This window comes from Mesocricetus auratus, unplaced genomic scaffold (assembly GCF_017639785.1).
Source record: "Mesocricetus auratus isolate SY011 unplaced genomic scaffold, BCM_Maur_2.0 Super-Scaffold_100028, whole genome shotgun sequence".
Lineage (NCBI taxonomy): Eukaryota > Metazoa > Chordata > Mammalia > Rodentia > Cricetidae > Mesocricetus > Mesocricetus auratus.
Window position 1 is genome coordinate 14,922,174 of NW_024429209.1, and position 12,534 is coordinate 14,934,707.

Below are 12,534 nucleotides of genomic sequence, written 5' to 3' on the forward strand. Positions count from 1 at the left end.
GGTCAGGCCTTGGAGTCAGGGCATCTTCGGTGCTCCCCTGCCCAAAGCCAGTGCTCACCTAGACCCACCCAGAGCAGATGGCCCAGGGTGGGCCCCGGGCATTGAGAAACAACACAGGCTCCCCACAGACGATGCCCCCTAACCAGCCAGCTCTGCGATCATGACGCGGGCTCAGCCAGTGCTTGGGCTGACCACCTATAGAGGGAAAGGTTAAAGCCCAGTATGCACCAGGCTGCATGTCGGCGCCATGGCAGAGCAGAAGTAACAAGACACAAAGAAATGGGGAGGTGAGGTCAGGGTACAGGGACAGGAAGAAACTGGCTCGGGGACTGCCAGGTCAGAGCACAGGCTGTGCGGGGAGGTTTTCCCCCCTTTCTTTTGGCACATAATATATTGATTGTACAGAACAATGGCTTCATTATGGCTTTGTCATGCCTGTGTATCGAGTGCTTTGATCACATTTAGGAGTCCTGAACTAGGGGAACACACCCATTGGACTTCAGGAGAATTGTAGCATTTGGGGTTCTGTTCATCTGGTCTCTACTCCTGTTTTATACTTCTAAGAAAAGCCTTTTTTGTTGTTTTTGATGTTTTAATACAGGGTAGCCTTGGCTGACCTGGAACTCAGAGATCCACCTGCCTCTGCCTCCTGAACCACCGAGCCTGGCAAAAAATCTGCATTTTTAAGAATCCCCGCCTCCAAGGGTGCTTATGAACACAATGCCCAGGTCCCTACAGTTACAATAACTTAAATGTACGGATGATTCCCATGAACTGAACTGTGTGGGTTCCCCAGTCAGAACCAGACACCTGTGGTACTTCTGTGTCAACCGGATCATGTAATTTGAACGATGTTTCAATTCAACTATCTTGGAGGGGAGAAAAATCACCCTTCTGCCCTTGAACAAGTCTCTAGTTCACCTCCAAGACATAGCTGTAAAGGACGCTGATCGGGAAAAAGCAAGCAGAAACGTTCCCAGCTCTAACATCTCTGCCGAGTCCTAGCAATCTCTCCATCATAAAGAAAAGGAAGGACCGCCTTCCACACGACACCATGTCCCCTTACCCCGGAAGGACCGCCTTCCACACGACACCGTGGTCCCTTACCCCGGAAGGACCGCCTTCCACACGACACCGTGGTCCCTTACCCCGGAAGGACCACCTTCCACACGACACCGTGTCCCCTTACCCCGGAAGGACCGCCTTCCACACGACACCGTGGTCCCTTACCCCGGAAGGACCACCTTCCACACGACACCGTGTCCCCTTACCCCGCTCTGGAGACTCCCCCCAGACTGCAATTCTCCAGGAAGCTCTTGACACAGTGTCTCAGGTTTCTCTCCTTCCAAGGAGTAAGGAGATAAGATGTCCTTGGCCTCACAGGCTGCCGCAAGGCAGAGAGAATCGCCTAGTGACGAGCGTAAGGCACAGAAATAAGAGACTTTGGGTCCATACCTGCACCACAGGGTGGCCTCCTGTTGGGGCCTTGACCGCACCACGGCTGCCCTCCGTCTCATAGTGGGCCCGGTGATGGGGCTTGGGCTGGACCTCGATCCGCAGCTCATAGGAGCCTGACTGATTGGAGAGTGGCCACTCTAGTGGAGGGAGGGATGCAGTCACGGGGATGCTGTGGGAAGAAAAGACCCGGTCATGATGACGTAAAACCAAATCAGTCGGTCTGTACACTAACTGTAAATGGCCCCTTTTCTGGAAACTGTGCCCAGGGATGGAGGAATAAAATGCTAAGTGCTGAGGGCTACAAACTGCTCAGACACAATGGGGGAGTTCTTCACAAGGCAGAGGGTCTTCCCTTGCTTTCATTTTCATCCTGATAAGACAGTGTGGCTGGCTTCATGGGCAATGAAGCTAATTTCATTATGTGTTGGTTCCTGCATGTTTCCAATGACTGTTATGGCTTCTCCTCTAGGAATTGTGAAGAACACAGCATCAGCTTCTCAAAGCATCCCTCTGCAGAACACTTAACAGTTCCTTTTCCAGAGGGCAAATGTGAGAGCAGGAGCATGTCAGTGGCAACCTGGAGCATGTCACTACTTCAGTACAGACTTAAGTACGTCATCTCTCTTAGGTACAGTCTGCTACAGTCATATAGCAGAGACCAGGTGATGAGTGAGAGAGTGTCTATATGTGATTCTCTTGGTTAGCATTTGCGAGTGAGTTCAGGTCCACTCACAATTCCTAACTGATGGGCCACTGAGCGGTGGGTCCTAGAAGCACAGAGAGGAATCTAGCTTGAGTGTGAGTGAACCAAACCATACGACCCCAATGAAAAGTGCAAAGGGACAATCAATATCATGACTAGGGTTCCATACCAAAGTTCAAGTCCCAGTCCTAACACCTACTCCCCTGTGACTTTGAGCAGATACCTATAACTCCCTAGGCCTCAGTTTCCTCGATTGTGAAGTGGGCATACTGAAATCCTATGGAATCTTAGCATCAGAGTAGTCAATGACCATTAGCACTAATGGTTTTCCTTGGAAATGCACACACTTGTATAGGCATACACACATACGCACACTATACACATACATATACATGCACGTATACACACACATACATATACACACATGAATATACACATGTGTACATGCACACACCACATACATTTACAGGGACATAATATACACATACCACACACATTCTTATACACACAGGTACATACTCACACACACACACACCACACACATGTAAATGGATATGTATACAGCACACACATACATGGACACATACCACACAGACACATACTACACATATACATGTACATACATGTACATACACATATACCACCACACATGTATGTAAATGGACATACATATACCACACACAAACATACATACCACATGGACATGGACACACTATACACACCACAAACATAGATACACAACACATGTACATGTGCATACACTAATACACATACATACATACATATGTGCCATACATACACACAACACATATATGCACATACACTTACACATACATAGACACACACACACACACCATTTTCTATGGATCCTCTGATTTGGCTGTGGTGTCAGGTGTGGAGACCACATTCTGAGGGCATGTTTTAAGTTTCATTTTCCTGGAGTCTCAACACTACCCAATATATACAACAGCTACTCGACATGGCTTAGAATTATGTCATTAAAGAGTCAGCCGAGGTCTTGAAAATCTGCCCAGAACCGTCCTTCTGTTCCTCAGAAAACATAAAACATTGCCTATATCACAGGTGAGACAGAGGCTGGGCTCCAACTCTCGCACACTCTCATCTCCACACTGCCCTGTCTTACCAACTTATGCCAAATGAGCCTGAGGAAAGTCTCACCATGGGGGGACTGAGAGCAGCTCTAACACTGGGAAAGATCTCAGAAAACATTTAGTGGGTAGATGGGATAGAAGGTGGATGGGTGGGTGGGTGGACAGACGGATGGATGGACGGACAGACAGGTGGGTGGGTGGATGGATGGATGGAGAGATGGGCGGGTGGGTGGGTGGGTGGATGGCTGAGTGTATGGGTGGATAGAGGGATGGGAGGATGGATGGATGGATGGATGGGTGGGTGGGTGGGTGGGTGGATGGATGGAGAGATGGGTGGATGGAGGGATGGGTGGATGGAGGGATGGGTGGATGGGTGGATGGATGGGTGGATGGATGGGTGGATGGATGGATGGATGGGTGGATGGATGGATGGATGGATGGGTGGATGGATGGATGGGTGGATGGATGGATGGGTGGATGGATGAATAGGTGGGAGGATGTGCAGACGAGAAGTTTCATCTCAAAGACTGACACAAAGGTTCTCTGAGGTGCACATGCGTGGGTCCCTATGACACGTCCTGATTTGCAGAGACCATCCATCCATCAAGCATATTATTTCCCACTCGCCTGCTCCATTCAACCCAGTGCTTCATCAGGGAAGAGTTTCTATTTGCTAAAGCAAGCACTGTGCAGGCAGCACAGGATGACAGTGACAGCCCAGGCCAGCTGTGCTAAGCTGGCAGATAGGGCAGAGAGAAAAGGGCAGCACATGTCCCCTCTGTCACCTCCTTTTCCTCAGCATCCAAAAGAAGATTTTTTAATGCCAAATAACACCAACTGAGGTTCCCATGAGGAAGAAGCGTCCTCCTCAGACATCAGTGGTTACTGATTGTCACTCTGCCATTGGATTACTCTCCTGCACAGGCCTGTCAGCAAAGGAGTCTTTCCTGAAGGTCCCCTATGAAAACTCCAGAGTGATGGTTCATCTCAACTGGAATCGCCTGGGCGACAGGCCAGTAGGTGTGCCCAGATCATCTTGATGAGACTAATGGGAAGCCCCGCCCACTGGGAGAGGCACCGTTCCTGGGCTGGGACCCTGGACTATATAAAGAGGAAAACTCGGGTGGAACACAGGCGCTCATCTCTCTGCTCCCTGGCTGCAGATGTGACATGACCAGCCACTTCAAGCTCCGGACACTCTTGCTTTCCCCGCCATCGTTGTAATTTAAAAAGCAGCATGAAAGAGAAAGACGCCATGAGACAGAGTTCAAGTGGAGGGGCTTTTTTTTTTAAGGGAAAGGATAATAAAAGGGGAAAGGGGAGGGGGGAGACTAGCCTCCAGGGACAGGAGCCATGGGAGAGAGGAAACAGAGGCAGAGGGAGGGAGGGAGATGGGGAGAGAGGGAGGGGGGTGCTCTTAGTGGCAGCAGCTGAGGGCATATCCTGTCAGAACTCCAGTGATACGTAAAAAGGGAATAAAGTTAATATTTAGGCATTTGTACTGGCCTGCTTTTGGAGTTCTGCTCTCAGAGAGAATCATAGTTGTTTATCAATGTCTGTCACCAGCACAGCACTAGGAGAGCAGCACAGTGCCCACATTCACACAGGCAATGAGCAGCAGAGCCCGGACACACATCCAGTCCGCACACACCCCAAAGCCTCTATACCCTGTGAGCCACACTCTGCTCCGGGCCTGCCAGGCTCTTACGCTATTTGAGGACTGAGCCCTGTGCAGGGCATAGTTCTTAGGGGCTCCTCACCCCCGAACACAGCCCACGGGCAGTGAGACACTCCCCCACCGCTCCTCTTGGAATGAGGGCGCAGGTGCTCCATACTGAGGGCCACTCAGCAGAGGCAGCATGCTGTCCTGTTTGGCCGGCTCACAGCTATCTGCTCCTGTAAAGGAATTCAGCGCATAGCAAGGACTTTATAAGTACTTGCCGAGTGAAGGAGCGTGCTGTGTCCTCGGGGACAGCCATCATGCATATTGTACAATAACGCCCACAATACCTGCTGTGTCAAGAGACACCCATGTTACAGATGGGCAAACTAAAGCTTGGGAGAAGCTAACATCCTTCTCAGGCACTCATAGCCAGCAAGTGTCTAAGCCGGGATTTAATGACATCTGCGTGACTAAATGCCATGTAAATAACGAGAAAACCAGCTCTTAGAGCACACTTGGGCACACAGCTCTCACAGACCCCACTCACCTGCAGATGGGAATGGCGGGCACCAATTGCTTGGGCCAGGTGGGTGGTACCAGCAGGATGGACTCGGGAGCAGAATTCCTCCTCTCCTCCTGCTCACAAGGCCCCAGGAACTCCACAGCAGGGTAGATGTGGCGGGCCAGGCCCGCCTTGGACGGCCCGGTGGACACGGGAGTTGGGTCAGGACTGGTCTTCCATATCTTGGAGGGGATCCCGCAGGGCGAGTCGGTGGCCAGGCTGTTGAGGGCATCCATGAGAACAGCAGAGCCGGCCGTGGGGGGGTACCCAGCGGGGATGCCGTCGTCCTGGGGTGCCACGTGAGGCGAGGGCTGTGGCGAGGGGCTCCGGGAGCGCTGGGGTGAGGCTGCGGGCAGAGGGGCAACCAAGGCCTCTGCGCACGAATGCCTCCGCTTGGCACCGGGTGAGGAGGAGCGGGACGCAGGACGGGGCACGGGCGAGTGTCGGCCCAGGCAGCTGTCCTCGGCGAGGCTGGTTCGAGGTGACATTATTGGAGAGGTTCTGGGGGAATAATGAGCAGGGATGTTTTGAAACTGGGGACACAGGTCGTCGGGCCCGGCGTTATTGGGCGAGACGCAGGGCGAGGTGTAGGGGGAGAAGGTGTCAGAAATGAAGCTGGCAGAGGAGCCACTGCTAGCGGGACTCAAGCAAAGCGGCTCGCGGTAGCCCTCGAAGCCGGGCACGGGCAGGGTGAACCTCGGGCTGGCGGCCACGCCGGCCAGAGCCAGGGCCGGCTGCTCCGGGGGCAGGCCAGCGTCTCTCCCACGGAGGGCCCCCCCTGCCTGCATCAGTTCGTGGGATGGAGTGATCTCGATCCGAGGGCTCGGGCCCGAAGCCCCTGGTGGCTTGGCCGGGCTCACAAAGTTCTGGAACCCTAGCCTATCCGGCTCTCCGAACCGGCCTGGGGGCTCGCCAGAGAAACTGGCCAGGGGGTTGACTGGCTTGAGGCCATAGTCCGGGACATCATCCGGGTATGCGAGTCCGGAGGGTGAGCTGATGGCCTTATGTGCGTTCGGTTCTTCTGGAAAGAGAAGGGGGGAGGGGGTCTGTAAGCCTCTCAAGCAGAACTGGGGTGCAGAGTCACAGTCACGGGTGGGCGTGGTCTCCTGTCACTGGTTGGTCTTAATACCCCACCGTGCCAAACCCTGAGCTTGCCACAAGTAAAGTGAAGCTACTTTGTCCCAGATTCCCTCAAGAGAATCCAGAACGACAAGCATTGGCTACGCCAGTCATGTAGCTGGCTGGAGTTATGGAAGGCAAACTGGCCTAGTAGTCTCCAAGCTGAGCCCTCAAACCACCCCCTCAGAAGTGCATTTTAGGGGCTGGAGAGATAGTTCCTCCCTAAACTGCCTGCCATGCGACTATGAGAAGCCAAGTTTGATCCCCAGAGCCTACATAAAAGTCAGGCATGACAGACAGTACACTCCTGTAACGCCAGCACTGGGCAGGCAGAGATGGGGATCCCTAGAGCTCAATGGCCTGGTGGTGCAGCCAAACCAACTAGTTACAGGTTCAGGGAGAGACCCTGTCATAAAAAGTAAGGGGAGAGCATTTGAGGAAGACATCGTCATCCGGCCTCCATATGCATGTATACATATGTACGGGCACACCCGGATACACTGCACACCTGCATGAACGTGTCTATGCAGACACAGTGAAAGCCGTTAAAGCGAATTTGATATCTCCCATAGCTCACGGCACCACGGACCAAAGCTGATTGGGAAGCACTCCAGCTCACTGTCTTAGGCTCTGAGCCTCTGTCCCAACTGAGATTATTTCATGTCGATGTGGATCACAATCCCATGACTACGATTTGCTCTTTCTCCAGGGCTGCAGTTGGCCTCGTCGCTTCACATGTATGAACATGTATGATGCGGACACAGAGAGGCAACATGGACTCTAAGGTTCATGGAGTCTATGTCTGAGGTGTCCACACCCAAGTGTGAGAGGCTTTCACAGCCAGGGTTCCCCGCTCCTTCATGGGCCTTTATGGATGTGGCCTGGGAGGGGACAAGGATCCCCAAAGACACGGAATTCGCAGATTCTGAACCCTTCGGAGGAGCCCTGGCCCCCAAAAGTCAGGATCATGGCTACAGGGCCCCCTAGCTGCTAATAGGAGGGGGACAGGTGACCTAACCACCTCTTCAATGGCAGCAGCCATCTTGGATTTCTGCTGTCCCACCTCAAGAACTCGCCACTGTGAGATTGTCACTCCAACAGATCATGCTGCTCAGTCACCACACTCTGTCCCTCGATCTCCAAGTCTGTCCCCTCACATCGCTCCCTGGGGAATTTCTGCAGAGCCACCGAGGGATGGTAGGCCACACCAACTCTTCCTCTAAGCCCCCCCTTCTCCATCAGTAACAGGCTCAGCCATGGCTCCTCAACTCTCACGCCTCCTACCCTAGCCACCAGCAAATCCTGACCTCTGACCTACTCAGACCAGCCTCAGTATTCCCTGCGCATGTCCATCTCCAGCCAAGTCCCCTTCTAGCAAGTCTCCCAAGTCCCCTCTGTCCAGTGTCCACTCCAGACACGTCCGTCAGTGCTTCCTCTGGCCCCTTATCTGGGTCCTGAGGTCATCAGGGGCCCAGTCTGTCCCTGTCACCAGCTTGTCTCACCACTCCACCTGTGCCCAATGTCCCCAAACAGCTCAGAGACAGTCCCACTGACCTCTCCTCAAGCACTTCCTGCTCAGAGTCCTTGAGAGTTGCTGCCTCTCCCTTCAAGAGCTCCGATAGTCCACATATCTGCTCTGCCAGCGCCTCCACAGACTGCCCCCCAAAAGATCGCCTCCAACCCCCTCTCCTGCCACTTCTCCTTAGCTCCCACCGCTTCTGATCCATATGTGTTTGGTGAACTGGTCCTGATAAACCACGGCCAAGCAAAACACACCCCGCGGACCCGCACTCTGTCTGCTGATAAAGCAACCGAGTTTTCGCACAGGGCCTAGGGCTTGCTTCTTCACTGAAACAGGAGAGCTGAGAGTGTTGGCAGGGTCTGCACGAACCACAAATCTTACGATATTTACTCTCCGGCCCTTATGGGAGTTTGGTAGTCCTACTCTTCGCTCTAAGCTCTACCGAGGTCGGGCCCACGTCCTCTGTGGGTTAGTATTGTTTGCCTGGTACCCGCCACTCACAGCCTCCACAGCATTTGTAAAGTGACCGAAAGAATTCATAAAACAATTATGCCCAGGGTCCTGCAAGCCAGGTATGGGGGCTCCTGCTTTGGGGAGCTAGGGTAGACACTGTGGTGATCCTGGGCCTTTCTGTCCCTTTTCTGGGCCACAATAAAGAATGTGTGCTCCAGCTTGGCTGAACTGAACTCAGAATGCGCAGATGCTGCTCCCATTCCTGATGAGTGAGTGCTCCCATTCCCGGTGAGTAAGTGCTCCCAAAGGGCTGCCCGCTGCTCTTAGCATGAGGGCTTGGGCCAGCATGGCAGGGTCTGCCTGCCCACCCCCAGCCTCTCCTCTCTTGGGGCTCAGGTGAGGTGGGGTCTGGGGGAAGCACCCACTTCCTTCTGGCCTCAGGACTTGGCAGTCGCTGGTCCCTCTGCCTCACAGCTCCATTCACTCCCCCCTGTGGGACCAAAGCTCATCCATGCCCACAGGCTCTGCCGCTGTCCCTGTTCCCACAGCCTCTCTTCCCGGGGTGCCCCTCTAAGCCTGGAGGTCTCCCAATTCTAGTGAAGCCATTGTGGCACCAGCTACTGACTCGCAATCTGCCTCTCTCCTAACCAGAGGTGCCACGAGGACTCTCCTGAGGCACACTGAGCCTCTGCCACCTGGATGGGAGCGGGAACGAGGTGGGCCCTCAGCAGAGAAGATGCCGGCATTCCTTAGTAAATGAGTACATCCCTGTAAAAGCCACCTGGGACCTGGCTGCACTCCTCTAAAAGGTCACCGCCTGACCCCGGACAGCATCTCTAGAGAGGGGTGACTGGGTAGGCAGCATCCATCAAGATCCCAAATGTGTCCCAGAGCCCTTAACCGCATCCTCAGAATCGCATCCTATGTGGACACTCACATCTCGGGGAGCGGAGGGGATAAGCGGTAGGTTAGTGTCTGCAGCTCTGGTGCTTGGGGAGGCTCTGGTTCATTCCAACAGTGACCAGAAAAAGTCCTTCTGCACCAAGAAGCAGTGACCACTGAGATGCAGCATTGAAGAAAGCGCATGATGAACACAGGGTGGGTTGTCTGAAAGGGGGGCCACGTCTGTGGGGGAATGTGCACACGTGTGTGTGTGTATGTGTGTGCATGTGCGCGCGCGCACTCCCACACTCATGCAGAGGCCAGAAGAAGACATCAGGTGTCACTCTCTACCTTATTCCCTTTGAGGCAGGGCATCTCATTGAACTTCGAACTCAGCTGGTGGCCACCAAGCCCCAGTGATACTCCTATCTTTACCAAGCAACACTGGGGTGGCAGGAGTGTGCAGCAGCGTGCCCAAGTCTTTTACAGGAGTGCTGGGTTCCAAACTCGGGTCCCTCACGCTTACCTCCTGAGCCATCTCCCCAGCTCTGCAAAAAGGAAACTGTTGATTTCTGTATTATTCAGAGAAAACAAACTTAAATTTCCCAAACATAATTAGCTTCTGTGGAGCAGGTGGCGGGAGGTGGGGGTGACATGGAACATAACGCATGACAATGAAACTCTGCTGACAGGGAGAGAAACAGCACCTAGCCCTGCTCCGCCACTAACTGGCTAGTGGTGGAAGAAAAGTCCCCACCCACTCCAGGCCCCAGGGCCTCACTTAGAACCTTGAGAAAGCACGTCACCTCCTTCGCTGCTTTGATTTTTCTAACTTGGGTCTGCAGGGCTGGAGTTCATGCGATGCCAGGGTGAAGGTGCATCTGAATGTGAGCTGGTGCTGCACACACACACACAGACACACACACAGACACACACATACAAACATACACAGACACACATACAGACACACACACACAGACACACACAGACACACACACAGACAAACACACAGACACACACACAGACAAACACACACAGATACACACAGACACACACACACAGACACACATACAAACATACACAGACACACATACAGACACACACACACAGACACACACACAGACACACACACAGACAAACACACACAGATACACACAGACACACACACAGATACACACACAAACACACACAGATATACACACAGACAAACACACACAGATACACACAGACACACACACACACACACCTTCCTGGCACACAGTGCACAACATAGATGTCTAATCTATGGGCCAATCAACATCAAATCCATTCCCCTACAAATCGACCAAACCGGGAATCCAGTCCTGCACAGAAATTCCAGTCATATTAGAACTCTCTGCTTCAAAGACATGGTTCAGGATGTTGTGAACAATTCAGAACTAGAGCCAGTGTGGACACACATGATGGGGTGTGGTAGTGCCCACAATCCCAGCACTCGGGAGACTGAGGCAGGAGAAATGCTGTGAGTTCAGAGACAGCCTGGTCTACTGAGTAGGACCTTATCTCAAGAAACCAACTCACACACACACTCACACACACACACACTCACACACACACACACACACACACACACACACACACACTGCCCAGGAGCTCCGGGAACACCAAACCCACTGAGCCTAGTATTGCAGTGTTTACACTGGTTTAATCCATCTTGGTGGCAGTTTCCGCCCCCTTCTTCTCCCCAGGTCTATAAATGTTTAACAGCAAACACGGGTGTGAAGGTAATGAATAGCCTTTGCCTTCTGTGGGATTTGACAGCAAACCTCCCCAAAGGCAAGCCATTAAAGTCTTTCTGTGAGTGGTTGGGATCCCCATCCATGTTCCTGCTGGGTCTCACTGCTCTAATGTGCCCATCGCCCAGGTGGAAGCCAGCATACCTCAGAACCACACCTTTTTGCCAATTTTCTCAGGAGGGTTTCCATAAAACTTCTTTGTGTGATCTTGGCTGTAGGTGGCACTGTCAATATCTCCTCAACTCCACTCTCTTCTTTTTAACATGGTGTGTTTGTGTGTGTGTGTGTGTGTGTGTGTGTGTGTGTGTGTATGTATGAGTGCAGGTGTTCACAGAGGCCAGGAGGGGGCAGCAGAGCTCCCTGAAGCTGGAGTTACAAATGGTTGTGAGCTAGCTGCCATGAGTTCTCTGGAAGAGCAAGCAAGTGCTCCTAACCACTGAGCCATCTGTTCAGCCCCACATTTTAACTTTTATTTTGAAAGGAATGTTCACACCACCCCGGGAGGCTGAGGCAGGCGCATTGCCTAGTTCACGACCTGCCTAAACTACAGAGCGAGTTCAAGGCCAGCATGGAAAATTTAGTGAGACCTGTGTCAAAATTAAAAGTGTGAAGAGGGCTATGAGTGTAGCTCAGTAATGGAACACTTGTCCGGCATATGTGAGGCTGTTTAATCTATAGCACTACACACCCCACCCCCAAAAAAGCGACTACATTCAAGCAGGCCATCCGGGCAAAGGCTCCAAGCCTGCACCTCACCCCCACCCTCCCACACGCTTTTTCTCTGAGGTATAATTTGTGCGGCAGCAGAGGCGGCTGGATTTTGTCAAACACTAAACATCTTGTTTTGCCAGCGCCATCGAGACGGCACGGTTTTCTGTGACTCTGCCAAGTGCGCCTGTGTGCAGGTGTGCAGACAGCAGAGGGGAACCTATGGGTTCGGAAGGTCCTCAAGGGTTGGCAGCACACCGCTGCAATGCCATTCCTCCCAACTCAGACAGAAAGCAGAATCGGGAAGGAGACGGCTTGGGGCTGCAGAGATGGCTCGTGGTCAAAAACCCTGGCTGCTCTTCCAGAGACCCACGACTCAGTTCCCAGCACCCACGGGGCATCACACAACCATCTGTAACTCCAGTTCAGGGAATCGGACACCCTCTTCTGATCTCCGAGGGCACCAGGCACACAGGTGGTGCACAGGCAAAACAGAAACTATTTTTTTGAAGAGGAGGCAGCTCTACATACCATGCACTTGTGGAGGGCTACCTCAATGCTTCCTGCCCTGAGATAT

At 52.8% G+C, this 12,534-nt stretch overlaps 1 protein-coding gene across 3 annotated transcripts in view; it reads right to left on the bottom strand.

The window, feature by feature from the left end:
• Positions 1 to 12,534, bottom strand: part of Nfatc2 (nuclear factor of activated T cells 2) — a 115,741-nt gene that overhangs the window by 89,408 nt on the left and 13,799 nt on the right. For all 3 annotated transcript variants that reach the window (XM_021229742.2, XM_005074439.4, XM_021229744.2), the window contains exons 2-3: positions 5,484 to 6,519; positions 1,456 to 1,627 (exon numbers count right to left, since the gene is read on the bottom strand). In XM_021229742.2, coding sequence (XP_021085401.1) covers positions 1,456 to 1,627; positions 5,484 to 6,519 — 1,208 coding nt within the window. The remainder of the gene's footprint in view (positions 1 to 1,455; positions 1,628 to 5,483; positions 6,520 to 12,534) is intronic.